At 48.7% G+C, this 18,211-nt stretch overlaps 1 protein-coding gene across 1 annotated transcript in view; it reads left to right on the forward strand.

Annotated features, from left to right (window-relative positions):
* Positions 1–18,211, forward strand: part of LOC119103002 (adenylate kinase isoenzyme 5) — a 32,118-nt gene that overhangs the window by 6,872 nt on the left and 7,035 nt on the right. Inside the window, exons 3-7 of the mRNA XM_037226451.1 lie at positions 12,081–12,194; positions 12,594–12,736; positions 13,182–13,259; positions 13,800–13,904; positions 15,179–15,290. Coding sequence (XP_037082346.1) covers positions 12,081–12,194; positions 12,594–12,736; positions 13,182–13,259; positions 13,800–13,904; positions 15,179–15,290 — 552 coding nt within the window. The remainder of the gene's footprint in view (positions 1–12,080; positions 12,195–12,593; positions 12,737–13,181; positions 13,260–13,799; positions 13,905–15,178; positions 15,291–18,211) is intronic.

Here is an 18,211-nt window from a genome sequence, read left to right on the forward strand (position 1 = left end):
CTAAAGCTTGCAGACTACGCTGGGCACTGGACAGGAATGGTACGTGGATGCATATAAATGTATAACTGATACGACCACAGTTATTCGTGTGTGTGTGTGTGTGTGTGTGTGTGTGTGTGTGTGTGTGTGTGTGTGTGTGGTGTGTGTGTGTGTGTGTGTGTGTGTGTGTGTGTGTGTATGTGTGATTGTAACACCTCATAGCGCAGAATGGACAATATCACCTCAATAATCACGTGGTTCGTCTTTTGCAACATAAATCCGTACCTCTGGTGCGCTCCGTCACACACCAACTTTCCCTGGACCTCCAGTGTATCGCGCCTCAGATATGTCCTTTAAGTTTGTCTCCTTGCCTCTGGTGACAAATTTGTTGTTTGTCGTGACCTCATTGTTTGTCGTGCCCCAATGTGTTCCGCGCCAGCACTGTGTCCATGTTATTGTATCTCCAGCGCGTTCTCCTCCCCCAGTGTGTCCACACCGCTAGCCAGTGTGTTTGTGGTTCCAGTGAATCTCGTACCTCCAGTATTTCCAGTTTCCCAGCGGTCCTCCCCCTCCCCCTCCCTCTACAAGGTACCGCTGTGTGTCCGGCCACACCAGCGCGTGCCTCACTAATGCCCGGCAGCAGGGCGGCGCCGGGGCCGGCCGGCTCGCGTGGCCCACTGGCCCGAGCGTGCCGCGTCAAGTCGCCTGACAGCGACCCATTCACGCCTGGTGCTGCTGTCCTGGGGGCATCGCTGGCGGCGGCGGCAGGTTCACGTCACAGACGGCGACCTTTACGACGCACGAGGAATGACTGCCTCGCCACCCAGATACTATTGCTATGCCAACCAGGCGACCGCCACCTTACCAACGGAGCACTGGCGGTCACGTCAACTAAAAATGCAACGCGTTGTGCGGGAAGAGAAGTAATGATCCCGCGTTGAGAAAGGACAGCCACTGTTTGTAGTTTGACAGTTTGACAGTGCGAATCGCGCGTGGGAACACCTTACAGTGAATGAAGAGTGGTTCCCACACCACCAACAAATGGAATAATTGGTGGCCGGCACTTACAGTGCGTCGCTAGAGGATGACCCCAGAGGGGTGGTCTGAACTACCTGAGCGGCGCCCGCTTGGCGACGCGGGGCCGGTAGGACGTCGTCACTGAACGATACGTGCGAGCTGGGAGCTCAAGATCGACGCAGCTGGGTGCAGACTGTCGTGCTCCTCCAATTCGCCTGTCTGTTTTATGTTGGGGGCTAATGAGGTGGCTTAGCCAGACTATGGTCCCCAAAACGAAGGTAAACAACCAAGACCTCGAGAGCTGCTTAGTTGCATCGAACTTAACCTTCGCCCCGATGAGGGAGGGATCGATGCTCCACCACACACCACCCCCTCTCCCTAAGGACTTGTTATGTCCACCAGACACTCACTCCCTCGCATTTTTTAAGGTGTGTCATACATAAACCGCTTTCACGAAGGATTTTCAGCGCCTTTTTTCTAAATCACACTTTTTATCACAAGTTTTTGGCCAGCTTTTTAAAATCGCGGTCAGCTGGCTATAAGCAAAGTCATGTTTTTTTTGGAAAGGTATGATGCCAGATCTCTTCTCGCCAAAACTTTTTAAAACATATCGTTCGGTTGCATCCTGGACGCAGACGCGGCAAAACAAACGCCTTTATCTTGGCAGCGTTCCTGTTCGTAAGTATCCAGTTCTTACGGAGCTTACTTACAGTACTCACAGAGCTTACAGGGCTTCCATACCTTAACATGATCCAAGATGATTGATCCTCAAAGCCCGCCTTGCCCCATACGGCACTGATGTAAGCAATAATGGAGCAGTCGGCTTCCAACACTCTTGACCGATGCACATTGCTGATCCTCATGCCTAGTATTTGTGTGTGTGTGTGTGTGTGTGTGTGTGTGTGTGTGTGTGTGTGTGTGTGTGTGTGTGTGTGTGTGTGTGTGTGTGTGTGTGTGTGTGTGTGTGTGTGTGTGCTTTTCTGTGTGTGTGTGCTTGTGTGTGTGTCCGATATTTTTTCTGTCTCGTGCCCAGACCAATCGGCGGCGAGTCTTTAAGTGCAGTTTGAGCACAACCTGGGCCCGTCAGGGACGCTTGGTAGGGTCACGTGGCTACTCCGTATTTTGCACATTGAATAAGTGGTAAGCGAAAGAAGGCCACAAAAATCCCCAACATTGGCGACATGAATTGAACACCGACCATTGACGGACAAACATGAGTGCATCTCCGGGGTCATGACTCGACCAGAAAAGCTAAAAGCGACTCGAAATCCAAACAGCTAGACAAAGAACTGAATGGAAAACCAGCTGGTGGCCAGTTTGTGGTGTCACGCGGATTAACTCGTGTTGCGTGTGTAACTACAAAACGAGTTGGAAACACGGGATCGGTCTTTTTTTGGTTTGTTTTAGTTTTTGGTTGCATCTCGAGAACCAGTGCAAGTAGATGAGTGAATTAAGTTTAAAACATTGCAAAATCTTGTGACCATAATGTGGTGCGTCACGACTTTGTGCCACGCGCGGCTGCGCCGCAAATTATTGGAAAATTCGTAAGTGGCGGTGCTTTTGATAACACCGCCGACGTTGCCATCAAAACAATGAACATTTTGGAATTAAACGCTATAACAGTGTGTCTATGAATTCATTCTGTGTATGTAACATTCTTTTGTTGATATTTTCAAATATTTCGCTCGGAAATTACTTAAGAGTAATGAGCTGCAAAGCGGATTTTTACACCGTGATGAAAAGTATCGTAGATACCCGCCACCACCACGGCGCCAGCATTCCACCTGTTCGCACTTTTCCTGCATAGTGTGATCACATCGGTTCGATTTGATTGGAAATGTCAGCCTTTTCGAAATATTTATGAACAGCTTATAATTTTTACCTGAAGCAGCCACTTCAACGGGATAAATCTCATTGTGATCCCTTCTCACCACTATGAAAGTAGTAAGTCTTCTTTGTTCGGATTCTTCAACGTGTGTAAAATACTACATCTCAGCACACCAACTCGCCAAAATATTGGTGGTGTGAATGGTCTGGGAACTTAAAACCCACTATTTATTAAACTGAATATCCAAACATAAGGTCATTCTCACGCGAATTCAGCGATGCGTTGCACCATAGCAATGACTTCTCCCCTATGGCGCGTAACACAGTGACGCTGGACGCGAAGTTTATTTCGGTTTTGGGGAGCATTGTTTATTTGAACGTTTGTCTGGTCCAAAGTTGCGTTTGTGAAGCAGGTGTAAGCAAGCGACATACCAGCTGGTTTAGTGACGCACATGCCACGCTAACGCACTACTCGTCAAATATTTACGTCGCACGCTGCGATCATTACATAGTTCATATCTACTGACAATATTCATATGGCTCCCATCATGGTGGATACAAAATTCGTGGAATTGACATAAAGATGTTTGCTTCGCACGGGTGTCGATTTGTACCCTTTTGAGTGTACCACTGCCCCTCCCCTGATGTCGGACTTACCCCGTCCCCCTTACGGTGAGTTTGCTCCGTCCCCAACCTTATGCAGATAAAGTGTACACAACATATTTAAAACTGCAGCTAAAATTCCAAACAAAGCTTGGAGACATTTCACAGAAAAAAAGAAAGGCAGTGTAACCACGACGAGTGCAGTTAAGTGCAGCAATTAAGGTAGTCATTCTTAGAACTCCGCGCTTATGCAGTATTCACCTGATTATGTTATGTTTTACATGCTGCATGACTTTTAAGCACAAAATGTTATGTCTGGCCGACTATGGTCTAGTTTTATTGCATGACATTATTCAGTGGTTTTTTCAACTTTTACCCAGCTCGCAGTATTTTGCGTTAGTTTGCCTCGAGGTCTTATCCAAGGCTATAGAAACAAACAGGGCTAAGTATTGTCAGTGAATCGTCGGTCAACGAAAAGAAGTCGCAGGGGTGAAAGAAGTGTCTTTTCTGTCACCGACCAAATTTGGACGTCCTTGACTTTCACCAGGAGCAAAACTTACCAAAACCTGTTGCAGTATAATTTTACGGCATTTTCGAAAGTTTCATTGACACTGCATCATATCTGGTCATGGTAAAAGCACCGGTGGTTAGGACACGGGTCTTAGCGCATGAGTGGCAGGAGCAGCAGGCTCATACCCGCGGATACATCGGTTGTGCAGGGTTTGATCCATCCCTAAAAATCACTCAACACTGCTTGGATATCAGATTGTGCATTTTTTATGTTACAGACTACGTCATTTTGATTTGAGAATAGCTGTATTGTTTCATTTCACAGCTGTGGCTTGTGTGTATAACTGCAATGCCTGAAATAGCGCATTATATTTTTCCATGGTTATCAAAATGTATACCTGTGGGCCTTAGCAATGCGCGCTTTGGAAATATTGACTCGAATTCAGAACCGATGGTCAGGAATCCAACACTGAAAACCTATTTCATGGTCTGGGTTACATGGATGGTACTCAATCTTCACGTAACGATCCATACTCAGAGGGATTGGCTGATTATTTCGGATTTTGGGCACTGAGACTATTCTCTTACATGACGACCATGTTTATTGTTCCGCAGCAATTCGGATTTCAGCGCCGCTCGTGGGAAAAGATCGTGACTTTTAAAGAAACATTTGGGCAGCTTACATATCATAGCCGCCCATAGTATTTGTCCGCTATCGTGTTATTGTTATGCTAACAGCACATCGCACGTTCTAGCTGTGGACCTAGAACCAAATGATCATATGTCGTAGGCTCGTAAAGAAAATGAACAAGGCCTTCGTAAAATGAACAAGGCGCGAAATGCTTGTCTCATTAGCGCGCACGTGCCCATTATGATGCTCTGCATCTGAACAGAGCGTGCGGCCGCCAGTACCTAATACAGCGGCGGTGAGCCGCTCAATGGAACGTCGATCGAACCGTCAGTCCGCTCAATCGAACACTGGGACTGTGGAATGTCCCAATGATGCATAGGAGCATAGGAGCGGCTGGGTGTCCGGCACAGGACCGTCACGTGTCCGGCAGGAGCGGCTGGGTGTCCGGCACGGGACCGTCCACGTGTCCGGCAGGAGCGGCTGGGTGTCCGGCACAAGACGGTCCACGTGTCCGGCAGGAGTGGCTGGGTGTCCGGCACAAGAGGGTCCACGTGGCCGGCAGGAGCGACTGGGTGTTGGCACAAGAGGGTCCACGTGTCCGGCAGGAGCGACTGGGTGTCCGGCACAAGAGGGTCCCCGCGTCTGGCAGGAGCGACTGGGTGTCCGGCACAAGAGAGTCCACGTGTCCGGCAGGAGCGGCCGTCCGGCACCCGAAAGGCTGTGTGTCCGGCACTAGGCAGGCCGCGTGTCCGGCACAGAAGAGGCCGCATCCCCGGCACAGGAGCAGTTGTCGTGCACTAGGGCGGCCGTGTGTCCGTCACGGAGAGGCTGCGTGTCGGCATAGGAACAGCTGTCCAACACCAGGGTGGCCGTGTTTTCAGCACAGGAGAGGCTACGTGTCACAGGGCTGGGAAGCACTGGCGCCGTGCTGCGGAGCGCTTTACCCTCACCCTAGTTTGCCGTTTTCACAAAGAGGATTGATGGCGGAATGATAGGCTGATGCGATCCCCCTCCCCCTGCCGTTTCCAAGCTGAGAAAGATAGGGTCTCGCGGAAAAAGTAGCAAATGGGGCTCAACAATATCTTGCGATCAGCAATAAATTAAGTGCTGCTAGGTCAATAGTTAAGCCTACTAGGCCAGCTCAAATCTCACTTTGCATGCTCTTATGTATGAGATCATGCCCTGCAGGCACAAGAGGGCAGAACACGCGTCATAAATGCCCCAGATAACATCAAAAATATTGTGTGATTGCGCGACATTCCGGACAGGTGCATTCTAAAAACCTGGGGGGGGGGGGGGGGCACGTGCCTAGCTAATCAGCATTTGGAATCACTGGGGTTATGCACAGTCTGCCGGTGTCGGTCCTCAAGCATACCCATGGGGCCCACCAAATCGCGGACCCGGAGTCGGGTCAACAGCTGCTGCAGACGAGTCTTCCGATCAGATTCTTATCCATGCTGCTAAGATGCAGAGGCTGATGCATGCACTATATGACACATTCAAACCTGCCTGTACTGGGGACTGGGTGATGCCAGTTGGAGTCATGGAAACGAAGCCACCGACTGCATGGCCAACGAAGTGGCAGTTATTTGGCATTAGCACACCTAGTTATTTATTCATTCACCCAGGCACTTGTTATTTTTTACTGTTAAGTATGTGAAGTAAATCTTAGCTGAAAAATATGTAAAAGCAATGATCTGAGCGGCATTGGAAAAACACTGCTACCACCAGTCTGTGACGTCAGAACTGATATAGTATAATTTGTAATATGTTTATGTCACCTGCCCAAAATTATCCTGCCTGAAGCTACTACGCTTAGAAGCAATTTGTAGCTCATCTTCCCCTTAAGCAAAATGTCAATCTTTGGGCAGATGCTCTACATGAGCTCGTGCTGTAATCGTTAGCGGGCACAGACCGATACTAAGCTTTGTGTTCGTTTTTGCTTGGATAGTATGGTGCAATTCGCTTCCATTTCTGCTATCATTCAACCAAATAGGTTGCAAAAGTGTTATTTTTGTCCCTCATCATATCCAGAAAATCTGTGGCTTTTTCACTACTCACAAACCGGTCGCATATCAGTACACCAAAACGTAACGATTCTGCTACCCGTCTACACTTGGAAGCACCTTTGACATGTGCTAGCCGTCGCTGCGACGTAAATTTTCAATGAAACAGATCAAGAGCCTGACGACCGACACTCGCCAACTAAACCAATAGCAGTGATGATCCAACAACGACCACTTACATAACAGCACAAGCCGTGTCAAGCATACTTGACAGTGCTGCTTTCCAGCCTGTAGCCTGCCCTGCGGTCAGGGGCTTCCGTGGCAGCCTCGAGCAGTGGCGCACGCGAGCTTACGCTCTGTGTCCTGAAGCTGTTCACGTGAAGCGACGTATAAAGCCACATGGCGACGGTCCTTCCTGTTATATCGGTCCTATTTCGATAACCAGAGGCTGGCTCCGACCATCAATGCCAAGCAAATGCAGGATGCTGCCCAGCGGCATCTTTTGTCGAGACGAAGCCAGGAAACCTGATGGGGCAGGGATGTAGGTTCTTATTCAATTGTTTCCTGTTCTGGTGTAACTTAGTCTGTCGCATTTCATTCAATTAAGTTCTATTCAGTTTAGCCTCACCCCCCCCCCCTTAAGTTTGAGAATGAAGTGAGTTAAATCGTAGATAAATCTGTTTTTAGTGCATTTAAGGGAAAATTTAACCGTTTTTCGTCAGCTAATCGTCCAAAGCGATTTTACAACACTACATCCCTGTGTTGGAGGCTTGCTGATTGTGACACGCGACAGATTCACCAACACATTTCCTCAGCATTTAGCCCACAGCACAGCTCCAGAGCAGAAAACGTCTGGATCTAGAGACAGGTGGGTCAAAATCGTTGCAAGGCAACTGGCAGTTTACACCAGCCACGTGGAGGCACCACAGTTTTCATGGATTTCAACCATACTGAAGACAGATTGCAAGCCGAAGCATGCTCTCGCACTGCACATTGCATGCAAATAAAGTCCCCAATTAATGATACCTATAATCTGCAATGTCAGTTTAAAATCGTCGAATGTTTCTAGTACATCAATGGAAAAACTGCACCTTTGGAAAACTCCATAGCACACATTAGCAAACCATGACCAAACTTGAAAACCCCCAGAACAAATTGCGCAGAGGCAATGCCCCTGCAGCACACCATTGGCGAGGTTGACGTAGGTATCATGAATGTCTCCAACCACTGGCTAACACTTGCAATATTGGTGAGAGGCCTTCTGTTCGAGCCTGACTGCCGCAGGCTTTTCTTTGACTCGCTCCCTCGCAGATGATGGCAGCAGCTGGGTAGGGGGGGGGGGGAGGTCGCTCGGTCGCTGGACTGACGCTGCATTAACCAGCACCCTCAGCAGTGAAGTCACGGGTATGGGCTATCTTAATAGGGAGTGTTTCACATTTGTATGGGGTTTTGAGCCGAAATGGCCATTTTGAAGATCATTCGGTGCAGTTCACAGCTTTGCCCTTTTCAAGACCCAAAACCCTCCAGCTTCTGGGCTTTTCGCCCGCGAAGATTTGTAACCTATTTCGTGTAGACTTTTTCGAGGCTATTCAATTATGCATGATGTCATAACAACGCCATTCAAATCCTGCCACCCCATAGACTATGTGGTGTTCATAGGCAGGTAGAATATTTGTGTTGAACCGTTCAGATCTGGCATCCGTGAGCACGACTTCCAAATATAGTGGACGGCTCTCAATCAAAGTTGAGGAAGCTGTACAAGTTTGAATTAAGAATCGCCTTTTTGAGCCACATGACATAGCAAGCTGGACAAAGTTACTACCAATTAATAAAAGAAGGCTTCTAAACGAATAACTTAAGAAAATCGTCATAATCGAGTATGTGAATGCAAGTTAACATCTTAAGCTCACGGCTAATGTGCAAGAGCACCACGATAAAAGGCCAAACACGAGCACATCGCGATATTTGGCGCAGTGCACACGTCCAGCACATTACTTCCACTTTTCAACGAGTTTGGAGTGCTACAATTGAGTGCTAACGCAGAATTTCGCATGGCTAGTTTGGCAGCATCTCAATGTCATGCAAACGTTCCATGACACAAACAATTGCGTATTGAGGGCATATTTACTAAGCAGAGAAATTATGTTGTCTCCAGCAGTCTTTTCCACTTAAAAATAAGCCATTGCTTATAAGTGAGTTTAGTTTAATCTCTCCCATGTTTACTTCATTATCTTCTAATGTGCAACTTCGATGCAACAACGTTCCTTTAAACGCTCGCCCTGATGGGGAGGGGTCAATATATCCCAACAAGGTATTGTGAGGGTACCTCTCTGGTATGTTGTGAAATCGCACCCACATTTTCAATGGTCTTTGGGCATCGCTTGTTTTGACGCCAAAAATGTGTCCCTGGCTTCTCTGGTTGGGGAGTTTCTCGGCGGTTTTTATGGGCAGTGCACAGCGATCTACGGCCGGCGCGGGCGACGTGTGACAGCCGACGATGCCGCGGAGCGTGCGCAGCGGACCGACATTGTTACATTAACGAAACAATATATCGTGATCATTTGTTCACAACGCATAACAATGTAAACCCATGCACTTAGCATTGAACAAGGAACACGCTGAGATTTTGCGTCTCCACCAGACATGATCTCGTATGGGTGATGCAATTTTTTTTAAATTGCGATCATCTGGAAAATTTTACCTTTGATTTAGCATAATGAGGTAAATTGTTAATATAGCAATACACTAACTGGTACTGATTGGGAGGTTTTTATTTGAGCCATACAGTGGTGCTTTCCACTAAGCCTTATCTTTACTAGCTTGGAAATGCCGGGCAAATTACATTAACCCCTCCCCCGAGCAATCCACGTTATGAAAAACGGCAAATCAGGGCGAGGGCTTCACTTTGCTTACTGGCATATGGAAATGGCTGGAGCAAGAGTTTGTGGTCGACCAGTCGGAGACATTCCATCGTGAACTCTTGGGTAACATATTCCAATGTCAGCATGAAGCGCAGGCCTGGATACTTAGTCCAAGCCAAGCCATTTCTACCCACCAATGAACTGGAAGCACGCGGATAAAGCCCACAGCCGTCACACAGCGGAGGCGCGGTCCGCATGCACAAGCAGATAAACGAGCGTTGCATGCATATTTCCCAGGACCGTCCAGCGTGAGAATGGGGACACCATGAGCGGCTGCTCCGTGACCGCGGTTCATCAGACCCGCGCACTCGGCGCCTTGATGGGCTTTCAGGGCCCACACCGCGCCGTCAGCCGGGCGAGCCGCTGCCAGGCATCAGCTGGCGCCGAACTGAAACCTCCCACGTCCTGGTGGTAGCCTTTGTGACGTGAATTCGGGCTCAAAACGAGTTCAGTGCGCGGGTGTTACATGAGTAGAAGCGAAACGACACCGGTCTTTAGAGTGGTACACTGACGCGGTCCACATTTGCATACGTGGATTACGGGCCATTACGAACACCGATGCTGCTTTCGCCCACCACTTTGCGTGGTCGGTCGTTCGATAGGATGCCCATTATCCTTGAAATAACAATGGTTGTGCGGAGCTAATAACCCCAACAGCTTGTGTTCTGAAAAACATTGGCACTGCTTCAGTTCTTTTGAAAAATTGATGAAAAGCACGCACCAGTCATTTGCAGCCAGGACCTTGGAAAAAACATGTGGCATCTTGAGGTGGACGCTGCTTCAAGAACTGAAAAACGACTAATGATTATCCCTGTAACCTATAGGCAGCGGATCAGGCACCAAGTTGAGTGATCAACCATTGCCCCCCCCCCCCCCCCCCAGACTCGTGTGCAGCTGCATTCATCAGGTCGAAACCCACCCAGAACAGTAGCCTGCGTGCGGGCGGGTCAGCGAGTCGATAGGCGTGGAGCCGTGTCAGAAGTGTAAAGGCGCTTAATGAATACCAAACTGGCGTCATCTGCCGACGACGCGCGGAGCCAGTCAGCGGCTTGCGAAGCTGAAGTACTCGGCTTCCTCTTACATGACGCGATACACAGATATTCGTCATGTGTCCGTGCCAGTTCAGGATGCACGGCATAGCTTTTACTTTTAGAACATTAGCTTGAGATGAAAGACACATTTTAGCATATCTGCGCACCTGAGCGAGCTGTTTGGTGCTGTCAAGGAACACCTCTGATTCTTTGTTTAATCAACAGGGAAAGTGGGACTGGTGGGTGGCGTATGACCAATGGATTCGGCATGCCCTAAAAACCTTTAAAAATATTGGACATTGAAGTGAGAGTGCGTTTACATTGCACTCAGATGCGTATTTTCGATCTGGTTTTGTGTGTAGTAACCACCAAAAACGTAGTGTTTCCTGCGTATTCGTCTATATCCCATCATCGCGTGTAGAATATATCAATGCTTGCATACGTGACTGATTTTGTAGGTCTGCTCCTGAGGGAGGCCTCGGGGCTGTCAAGGGCATATAAGCCACGTCGACGATTTTGGCACAACCTACACTCATACACTATCGGCACAACTGATCGGTGGCTTTACGATAGTAAGGTAACTGTTAGCAAAAAAATACCATATTGACTGTTACAATGCTCATTGGTCTTTTGAACGACTCATCAAGCCAGCGCGCTGAAACAGTGTGGATAAACAATACAGCTCGTGGTTTATTGGAGGTAAGAAGAGGAAGAAATATTTACAGGCACCGGTATCGAAGTCTGGATTTCTAAAGTGTCATTTGATTCACTGCGCCGTGCACTCAGGCGTAGGAGACAAGACTGTTCACTGAACAGTTACAATGAATCGGTTCAATAGGATGCACATGGCCAATAACTATGATATCGTCCCCCGTTCGACATATCACCCGGCATACACCCCGTCTGCGGTGCGTCGAGGCTTGCGAGCACTTGAAATACGTCCTCGTTTCGTCAAACGAATTGTGAGGGTTTTCCTTCCTTACAACAGGTAACCTTCCATCATTTGTATCATCATTTACTGCCTCTCCTGCGTAACGCAGTCTTCACGCCCACTTCGTTAGCCAGCTACCGCCATTGGCCCCAAACCACCTTTCGCCAGGAAGGCAACACGCCGTCTTCAATGTCTGTCTTATGGCGTGGTAAAGCTGTGACATATGCCTGCTTCGCAAGTGCGGTGTCGCCCACTAAGGAGACTCGCTGCTTAGAACGTAGTGCGGTCTGGGCCTGCGCAGTGACTGTGTGTGAGCGACTGTGTGTGTAACCTGAATACGAGCGCGTGCAGCCGCTGCTTAGAACGCAGTGCGGTCTGGGCCTGCGCAGTGACTGTGTGTGAGCGACTGTGTGTGTAACCTGAATACGAGCGCGTGCAGCCGCTGCTTAGAGCGTAGTGCGGTCTGGGCCTGCGCAGTGACTGTGTGTGAGCGACTGTGTGCGTAACCTGGATACGAGCGCGTGCAGCCTGCAAGCGAAACGTGATGAGTTTGCGCACCTGCCCACACTGCTGACGGATCTCATTAGCTGTTCATAACCTATTGATGTCTACCTTCCGCACCAGGTGGTCCGGGAACAGGCAAGGTGACACTATCAGAGGCCCTGGCCCAAGGCTCGCAGGGAAAACTCAGCCATATCTCGATGACCAAAGTTTTGAAGGACTACGCTAAACATTTCGGTTAGTGAAAGTTGTATTTGATGTGCGAACGAGCGTGACTACACGGTGCGCATGCTTTCTGCAAACATGTTCATGCATGTTTTTAAACCATCCGTTGTCTGCCAACTCCATCTCATTGACATTTTAGGCAAGGATGGCTTTTTCGTGCCTGCCTGCGTCAATAAACGGCTCCACGTGATCCCATTGGCGCCGTGACCGTTAGTGGTTTGGCGTTCGCCTGCACCTACCAGAAGCACGTGCATCGTGCAGGCCAGCAGTGGCACAGCAGCGGCACAGCACGTGCCATCGCGATGACCTTATGGCGTGTAGGCTTGACGTGCTGAGCAGTATTGATGCGATGGTCTAAATCTGGCCAGTCACTGCCGAGGTGGAGTGGCTCAATACTCTGCCACGTTTCAGACATGGATCACGGAGGCATGGTGCCATCAACAGCAGCAGTGGAAATGCTTACCGCCAGAATGAAGGCTTCCAATGCCCGACTTGGATTCGTTATATCGGGTTTCCCAAGGAACATCGACGATGTAGTAGAATGCGCCAAGAAGGTACGGACCTCAAGATACTGGGGAACAGAACAGTACGTTGCATTGTTTACGCAAACAAAGCAGGCGAGGAACTTGTTCCCCAAATGCACTTGATGAATACTCCACGCTTACATCTTCAGCAGGCTATTAGTAAGCTTTCGCATCTCTGTCAGCTTGTGTCACAGCACCTGAAAAACTGCCGTGTTTTTTGGCCCCAGTAAAAAAGGCTGTTACCCTCGATACGTTCTAAAATCCAGCCAACTAACATCAAGATGAGACTGTAAGAAAGGATGTTGCTGCTCCAAATGCGGGTAGCTTCTCTAACACCAAACAAATTTAGAGGCCCGGACGGAGGCGGCTGCATAAGATAGACGGAGGAGCAGTTGTGCCGTCTCCAGCCACCAGTCGGCATCGCTGGCGTCGCCAGGGCGGCGTCAGCACTGAGCCCTTCTGTCGGCCCCGGCAGATATCGCGGCTGGACGGGGTCATCCTGCTGGACCACCGGCAGGAGATGCTGGAGCGGCTCGTGCAGGACGGCGTGCAGGTGAGAGACTCGTGGCCGGCCAGCTCAGGCGGCTGGACATGCAGCCAGTGGTGGGCAACGTACCGACGCTTGCCCGCCCGCCTGACTGACCGACGCTGACATGGCATTTCTTGTTGGCGTTTAACACAGAAGAATAAATGCAAGCCTTGCGTGCGTACGTGTGTGCATGTGGGGAGGGGGTGTGGGTGTGAGTGTATGAGGTGAAGTGAAGGTGAAGTGAAGTGAATAGTTACCACGGTGGCCAATGCCGTATTTGATATGTGGCGATCCCCAGATCTGGTATGTAATGAGCCACAATCTGAGCTGTGACGATTCCTGGATATGACTCGTGGCGATCCCTGGATCTGATCCGTGACGAGCCTCGGATATTACCGGTGACAATCCCTGGATCTGAACCGCATTGATCCCTGAATCTGGTCCGTGACGAGCCTCGGATATTACCGGTGACAATCCCTGGATCTGAACCGCATCGATCCCTGAATCTGATCCGTGGCGAGCCTGAAATCTGATCCGTGACGAGCTCCGGGTTCGGCCTTGCAGTCTGGCGCGCTGACGGCGGAGGCCGGGGAGCTGGAGCTGCGAGAATTCCTCACGCACGTCCTCCCGCTGACAGAGCTCATGAACAACAAGGACGTGCTGTACAAGGTGTGGAATGGGCCATTCGGGGTCGGTGGAAAGAGGTCTAGAAAATCGCGTTTGCTTTGCTAATATGGTCCAGGTCTCTTGGCCTTTGAATGTATGTCATCTAACTCGCGCCCGGTTGGCCGGTTGGCCTTTGCTCGGGTGGGGGTCAGTTTGAACCCGCTGAGATCTCGGAAACCAAGCGAGCTAGAAACACCAAATTCACAGGGTGTCTTGATATGTGCGTGAGCTTACCTATATTAAAGTTTGAGTTTCCTATGTCATGACCTTCGGGTCAAATAAGGTCAAGCAAAGTCAATTCCGGGTCGGTCTCCAAAGGGCTGCTGGCCCTGGATAATTGTTTCAAACAAAAGGTCACATGCTCATTTAAGGTCACTGACCTTACTTGATCTTTTGAAGGTCATGGTGACCAAAATCCTACAAGACTGCTTTGAATTTTGCAATTGAATCAACGAGAAAGATTACGCTAGGCAGTATGTTTCTTAAACAAAACGTTGACCTGGTTCATTTTAGGTCAGTGACCTATTGTGAACTTCCAGAAGTCAATGGAAGATACATAATGCGGGTCCTGTTGTCACTAAATTTGAAATGAGCACCAGAAACTGTCCCATATAGCAAGCCTTAGAGCAATAAAACAGGTTGGTTTTGACCTTGGCTTGACCGTTATACCTGACCTTCGGTCAGTGGAATTTGTTCATTCAATTGTTGTGTTGCCTACGAAAACATCTCAGAGATGTATGGCTTTGTCCAACACTACGTTATTGGATCAGACTTAACGATACCCTGGGGATTGCCTTTGCTGAAATCATGACCTTACTTTGGCCTGCCATGGGTCAGCGACCTTACAAGGTATATCTCAATCTGTGATGCCAGGCGATCCGCTATTTAATTGTCTACAGTTGCGCAAAATTTGGCGGGGGCTACTCCACGTCGTTCGGAAACCATTCCGGAAAACTTTCTAGAGTCAGTTTGAACCCCATCCGAGCGCGTGTTAAAGCAAATATTCCACAATCCAGGTGTTTTGTGCATGAGCAATGCAATGCTTTTGTAGTACCACTGTATCATATATGGCACCACATATATCACAGCACCACGGTACCACGTATCATGTTGCATGCCAAGTTGCAGCTAAATGCCGCATTTTTACACTAAATGGCAAAATTTAGTATCAAATGAAGCATATCTTCCAATGATCCATGTGCGACCGTGGGCCAAAGGGCAGTGCTGACATGCGCATTGTTCATGCATGTTCTGACTGGAAATGGTTCCGTTTTCAGATCAACGTGGTTGAATGCGACATGCACGAAATTGTGAACGAAATGGATTCCATTGTAAAGAAGTTGGTAGACAACAGCTCAACGCTTCATCCAGATAAGAACCAGAACAACGGTGAGTTTGGTAGCAGTGAATGGACATGTTTTTAACACCCTATTTCAGCTGGCAAAAATGCACAGAAGAACTCTATGTTATGCTCGGCTCACAGTTGTTCCTTGTTGGTGGGCACCGAGAGCACGTGTGGTCTGTCCAATCCTGTTGTAAGTGGTAATTGTGACCAAAAATATGCCGTTCAAATACTTGTCAAAGTTGTCATTACGGTAAACGCATGGTTCTGGTAGGTTTGAAACAATCAAAAACCGCCACGCGGGGCCTTAAATGCGGACACGCTAAGCATAACAGAGTGTGACAGAGCCGAGGGCACCCTGTGTTCTTACGGTCAGCGGCGGATGTCAAGCGCATTGTATGACGCGGTCGTGTTTTAGCGCGGAAATGTGTTTTGATCCTCATACATTCGACCGCATCAGTCGTTTTTACATTTTGTACCATATGACAACCAGTCTTTATGCTTTGCCACCCGTTGACAGCCGTATGCCCAATACCAGCCGTGCTTTGTGTTTCAAATGTCCTCAGGAATATCAGCACGCGGCGTGATTTATCTCAAGTAGAGCTTAGCTCATGCGTGTCAGCATCACGTGCGCTCAAGTGTCGTTTCACGGGCTCGCGCAAAATGTTTGATTTACCACATGTTCGGGGTAGATTAGAGCAAAGCACGCTTATAGCCGTCTCACTAGCGCAACCGCACAGATCCGGGAAACGTGGCTACCCACTGCTTCAAACCACAGCAAAACCATTACCACATGTACAGACCGCAATGGCACGGCAGGACGTCGCGGACTGGATTCGCTCAGGTTTCACATCTTCGGTTGCGTGAAGGAGCGCTCGGCCAGTGGCCTTACTTGCCGTGAACCTTGTATTCGTTGGTGCTTAATGTACAGCGCACGATCGTGCAAGCTGCTAAGGAGCAGTTGTTGCACGTCGGTGGGTGGCGATCTAGAATGTCGCCTGTATTTTGTTAGGTGTGGTTGGTACCTGATGGCGTGTTTGATGGACCTGGCTTTGTTTGCGTGTGCCGAGTGTGCCGGTTTTTCGATTGACTACCATGCGAGCTTACGTTGTTACCACAGACATGGTAATATACATACCAGTGCCTGTTCATAGATTTAAGTTCCTGTTATTTGTTTTAGCATGAACTTATCATGTTGTATTCAGCCCCACTAGCGCACTCACGGATCAGCCAATCAGATATTTCAGTTCAGCTCTCGGCTGTCCATCTTGCGATGCAGCGGATTTGTCCTATGACGCAATCTGTTAAACCGGTCGAGAGAAATGCTTTGGTTACGCGTGACACAGGTGTTTGCTCTTTTACCTTGCTTGTTCTCACATTGAACAAAAAATGCATGAAAACATGATCATTGTGCGAAACAAACCAAACGTTTAAAACCCGTGGAATACTTGCAATAGTTCAAGCATGGTTTGATTAGAACTACTGTTCCTCTCCAGAATCATTCAAATCGTTCCTGGAGATGGGTAAGTACGGCATTTCGAATTTTATATGTGACGCAAACTCAAAGGCTTTGTATATGCCACAATGGTTGCATACACAGCGTTGGTGGCCAAACCGTCCCACGCACTCTACCACTGGCAATGACGTCGCTGATATGTCCGGAAAATCCAGTGGTATTTATGCCAGCCTGAAGCAGAGTTCACTTGCGCAAGCGATAACTTGCCTATTTTGCTCAATGCAAGGATTACATACAAATTGTGACGCATATGGGAGAGCATGGAAGAAGTCCTTCAGCACGTGCATCTACATCTCTGTCATGGTCTCTGTAGTATTCGGTCATCCGCTCTGCCCTAACGGATGGCGGTTAAATAACATTGCAAACACCCCTGAATGTGTCTGAAATACGTAGCCAGACTTTGGGTCGCTAAGTCCCGTTCCCTCTAAATAGATTAGCTTACATGTCGGCCAAATCCCATCAAGCTCGCAACCCAAAACCCCTAAGCGTGATGACGATCTGAGTGATGCTGTCGGCCAGTATGTTTGAGTATTTGGGGAGGCGGTGTTCACGTCGGACGCGACCGTGCTACGACGTAGGGTTTGTGTGAAATTTGATTAACTGTAGGGAGCTAACCACATTTGTTTGGTTACCTCCAAGCTCAATCCAGCTGTTTCCCCAACCCAAGCTTGCGTTTCCGTCTGAACCAAGCTATACAGGAATATATATTCAACGCGTCACTGACTTCGCGATAATTGGCCTGCATCTACAATAAGTGTTTATTTCATACTTGAAAGATAGACTTGCGAGGTGCTGTAAATGCTCCTCCACATACCTTATAGCTACAGCTACAGCTACAATATGTGCACTCTTATATCATACAGTGCATGACGCATGACCAATTTTTCATTTAAGCCGGTTAAATGTTATGCATGCATGAAGTCCAAGGTTTTCACTAAAGCCATTTTGAACATAATTAGGTACTTTTTTACTTGTCAAGGCGACTTTTGCCAGCTGTTGCCGTGCTTTCGTGGGGTACCATGGGGGCTGCATAGCCACGCGGACACGTGGATCAGTTCGGCCGAGGCTCGCCCCTGCCGGCGTCCGGCCACCGCCGGACACCGCCTGTCTGTGTCGACCGCAACTGTATCGTGCGGACACTCATGTGACAAAGGCCGTGAAAATTGCAGTCAAATAGTGGTAGATTCGTGCACATTATGCTTAAATGCTGTCCTGTTGTTGCAACCGTGTCCAAGTTTCGCAGTGTACCGTGTCCATTTTGTGTAGCCATTAGGTCTGGTTTTCGTATGTGCCTTTGCTGTTTACTGTCGTCAAAGCCCAAGTAATACGCTATCAAGACGTAAATACAATTGCTCCTGCTAGTATACCTCATTATTTAACCGTCTTACAAACTCCCGACACATGCAGACATGCAGTACCCACGGCTGCACGTGGTGGCTATCGTGATCCTGC

Source organism: Pollicipes pollicipes, unplaced genomic scaffold (assembly GCF_011947565.3).
Source record: "Pollicipes pollicipes isolate AB1234 unplaced genomic scaffold, Ppol_2.1 Scaffold_5724;HRSCAF=6776_pilon_pilon_pilon, whole genome shotgun sequence".
Taxonomy (NCBI): Eukaryota; Metazoa; Arthropoda; class Thecostraca; order Pollicipedomorpha; family Pollicipedidae; genus Pollicipes; species Pollicipes pollicipes.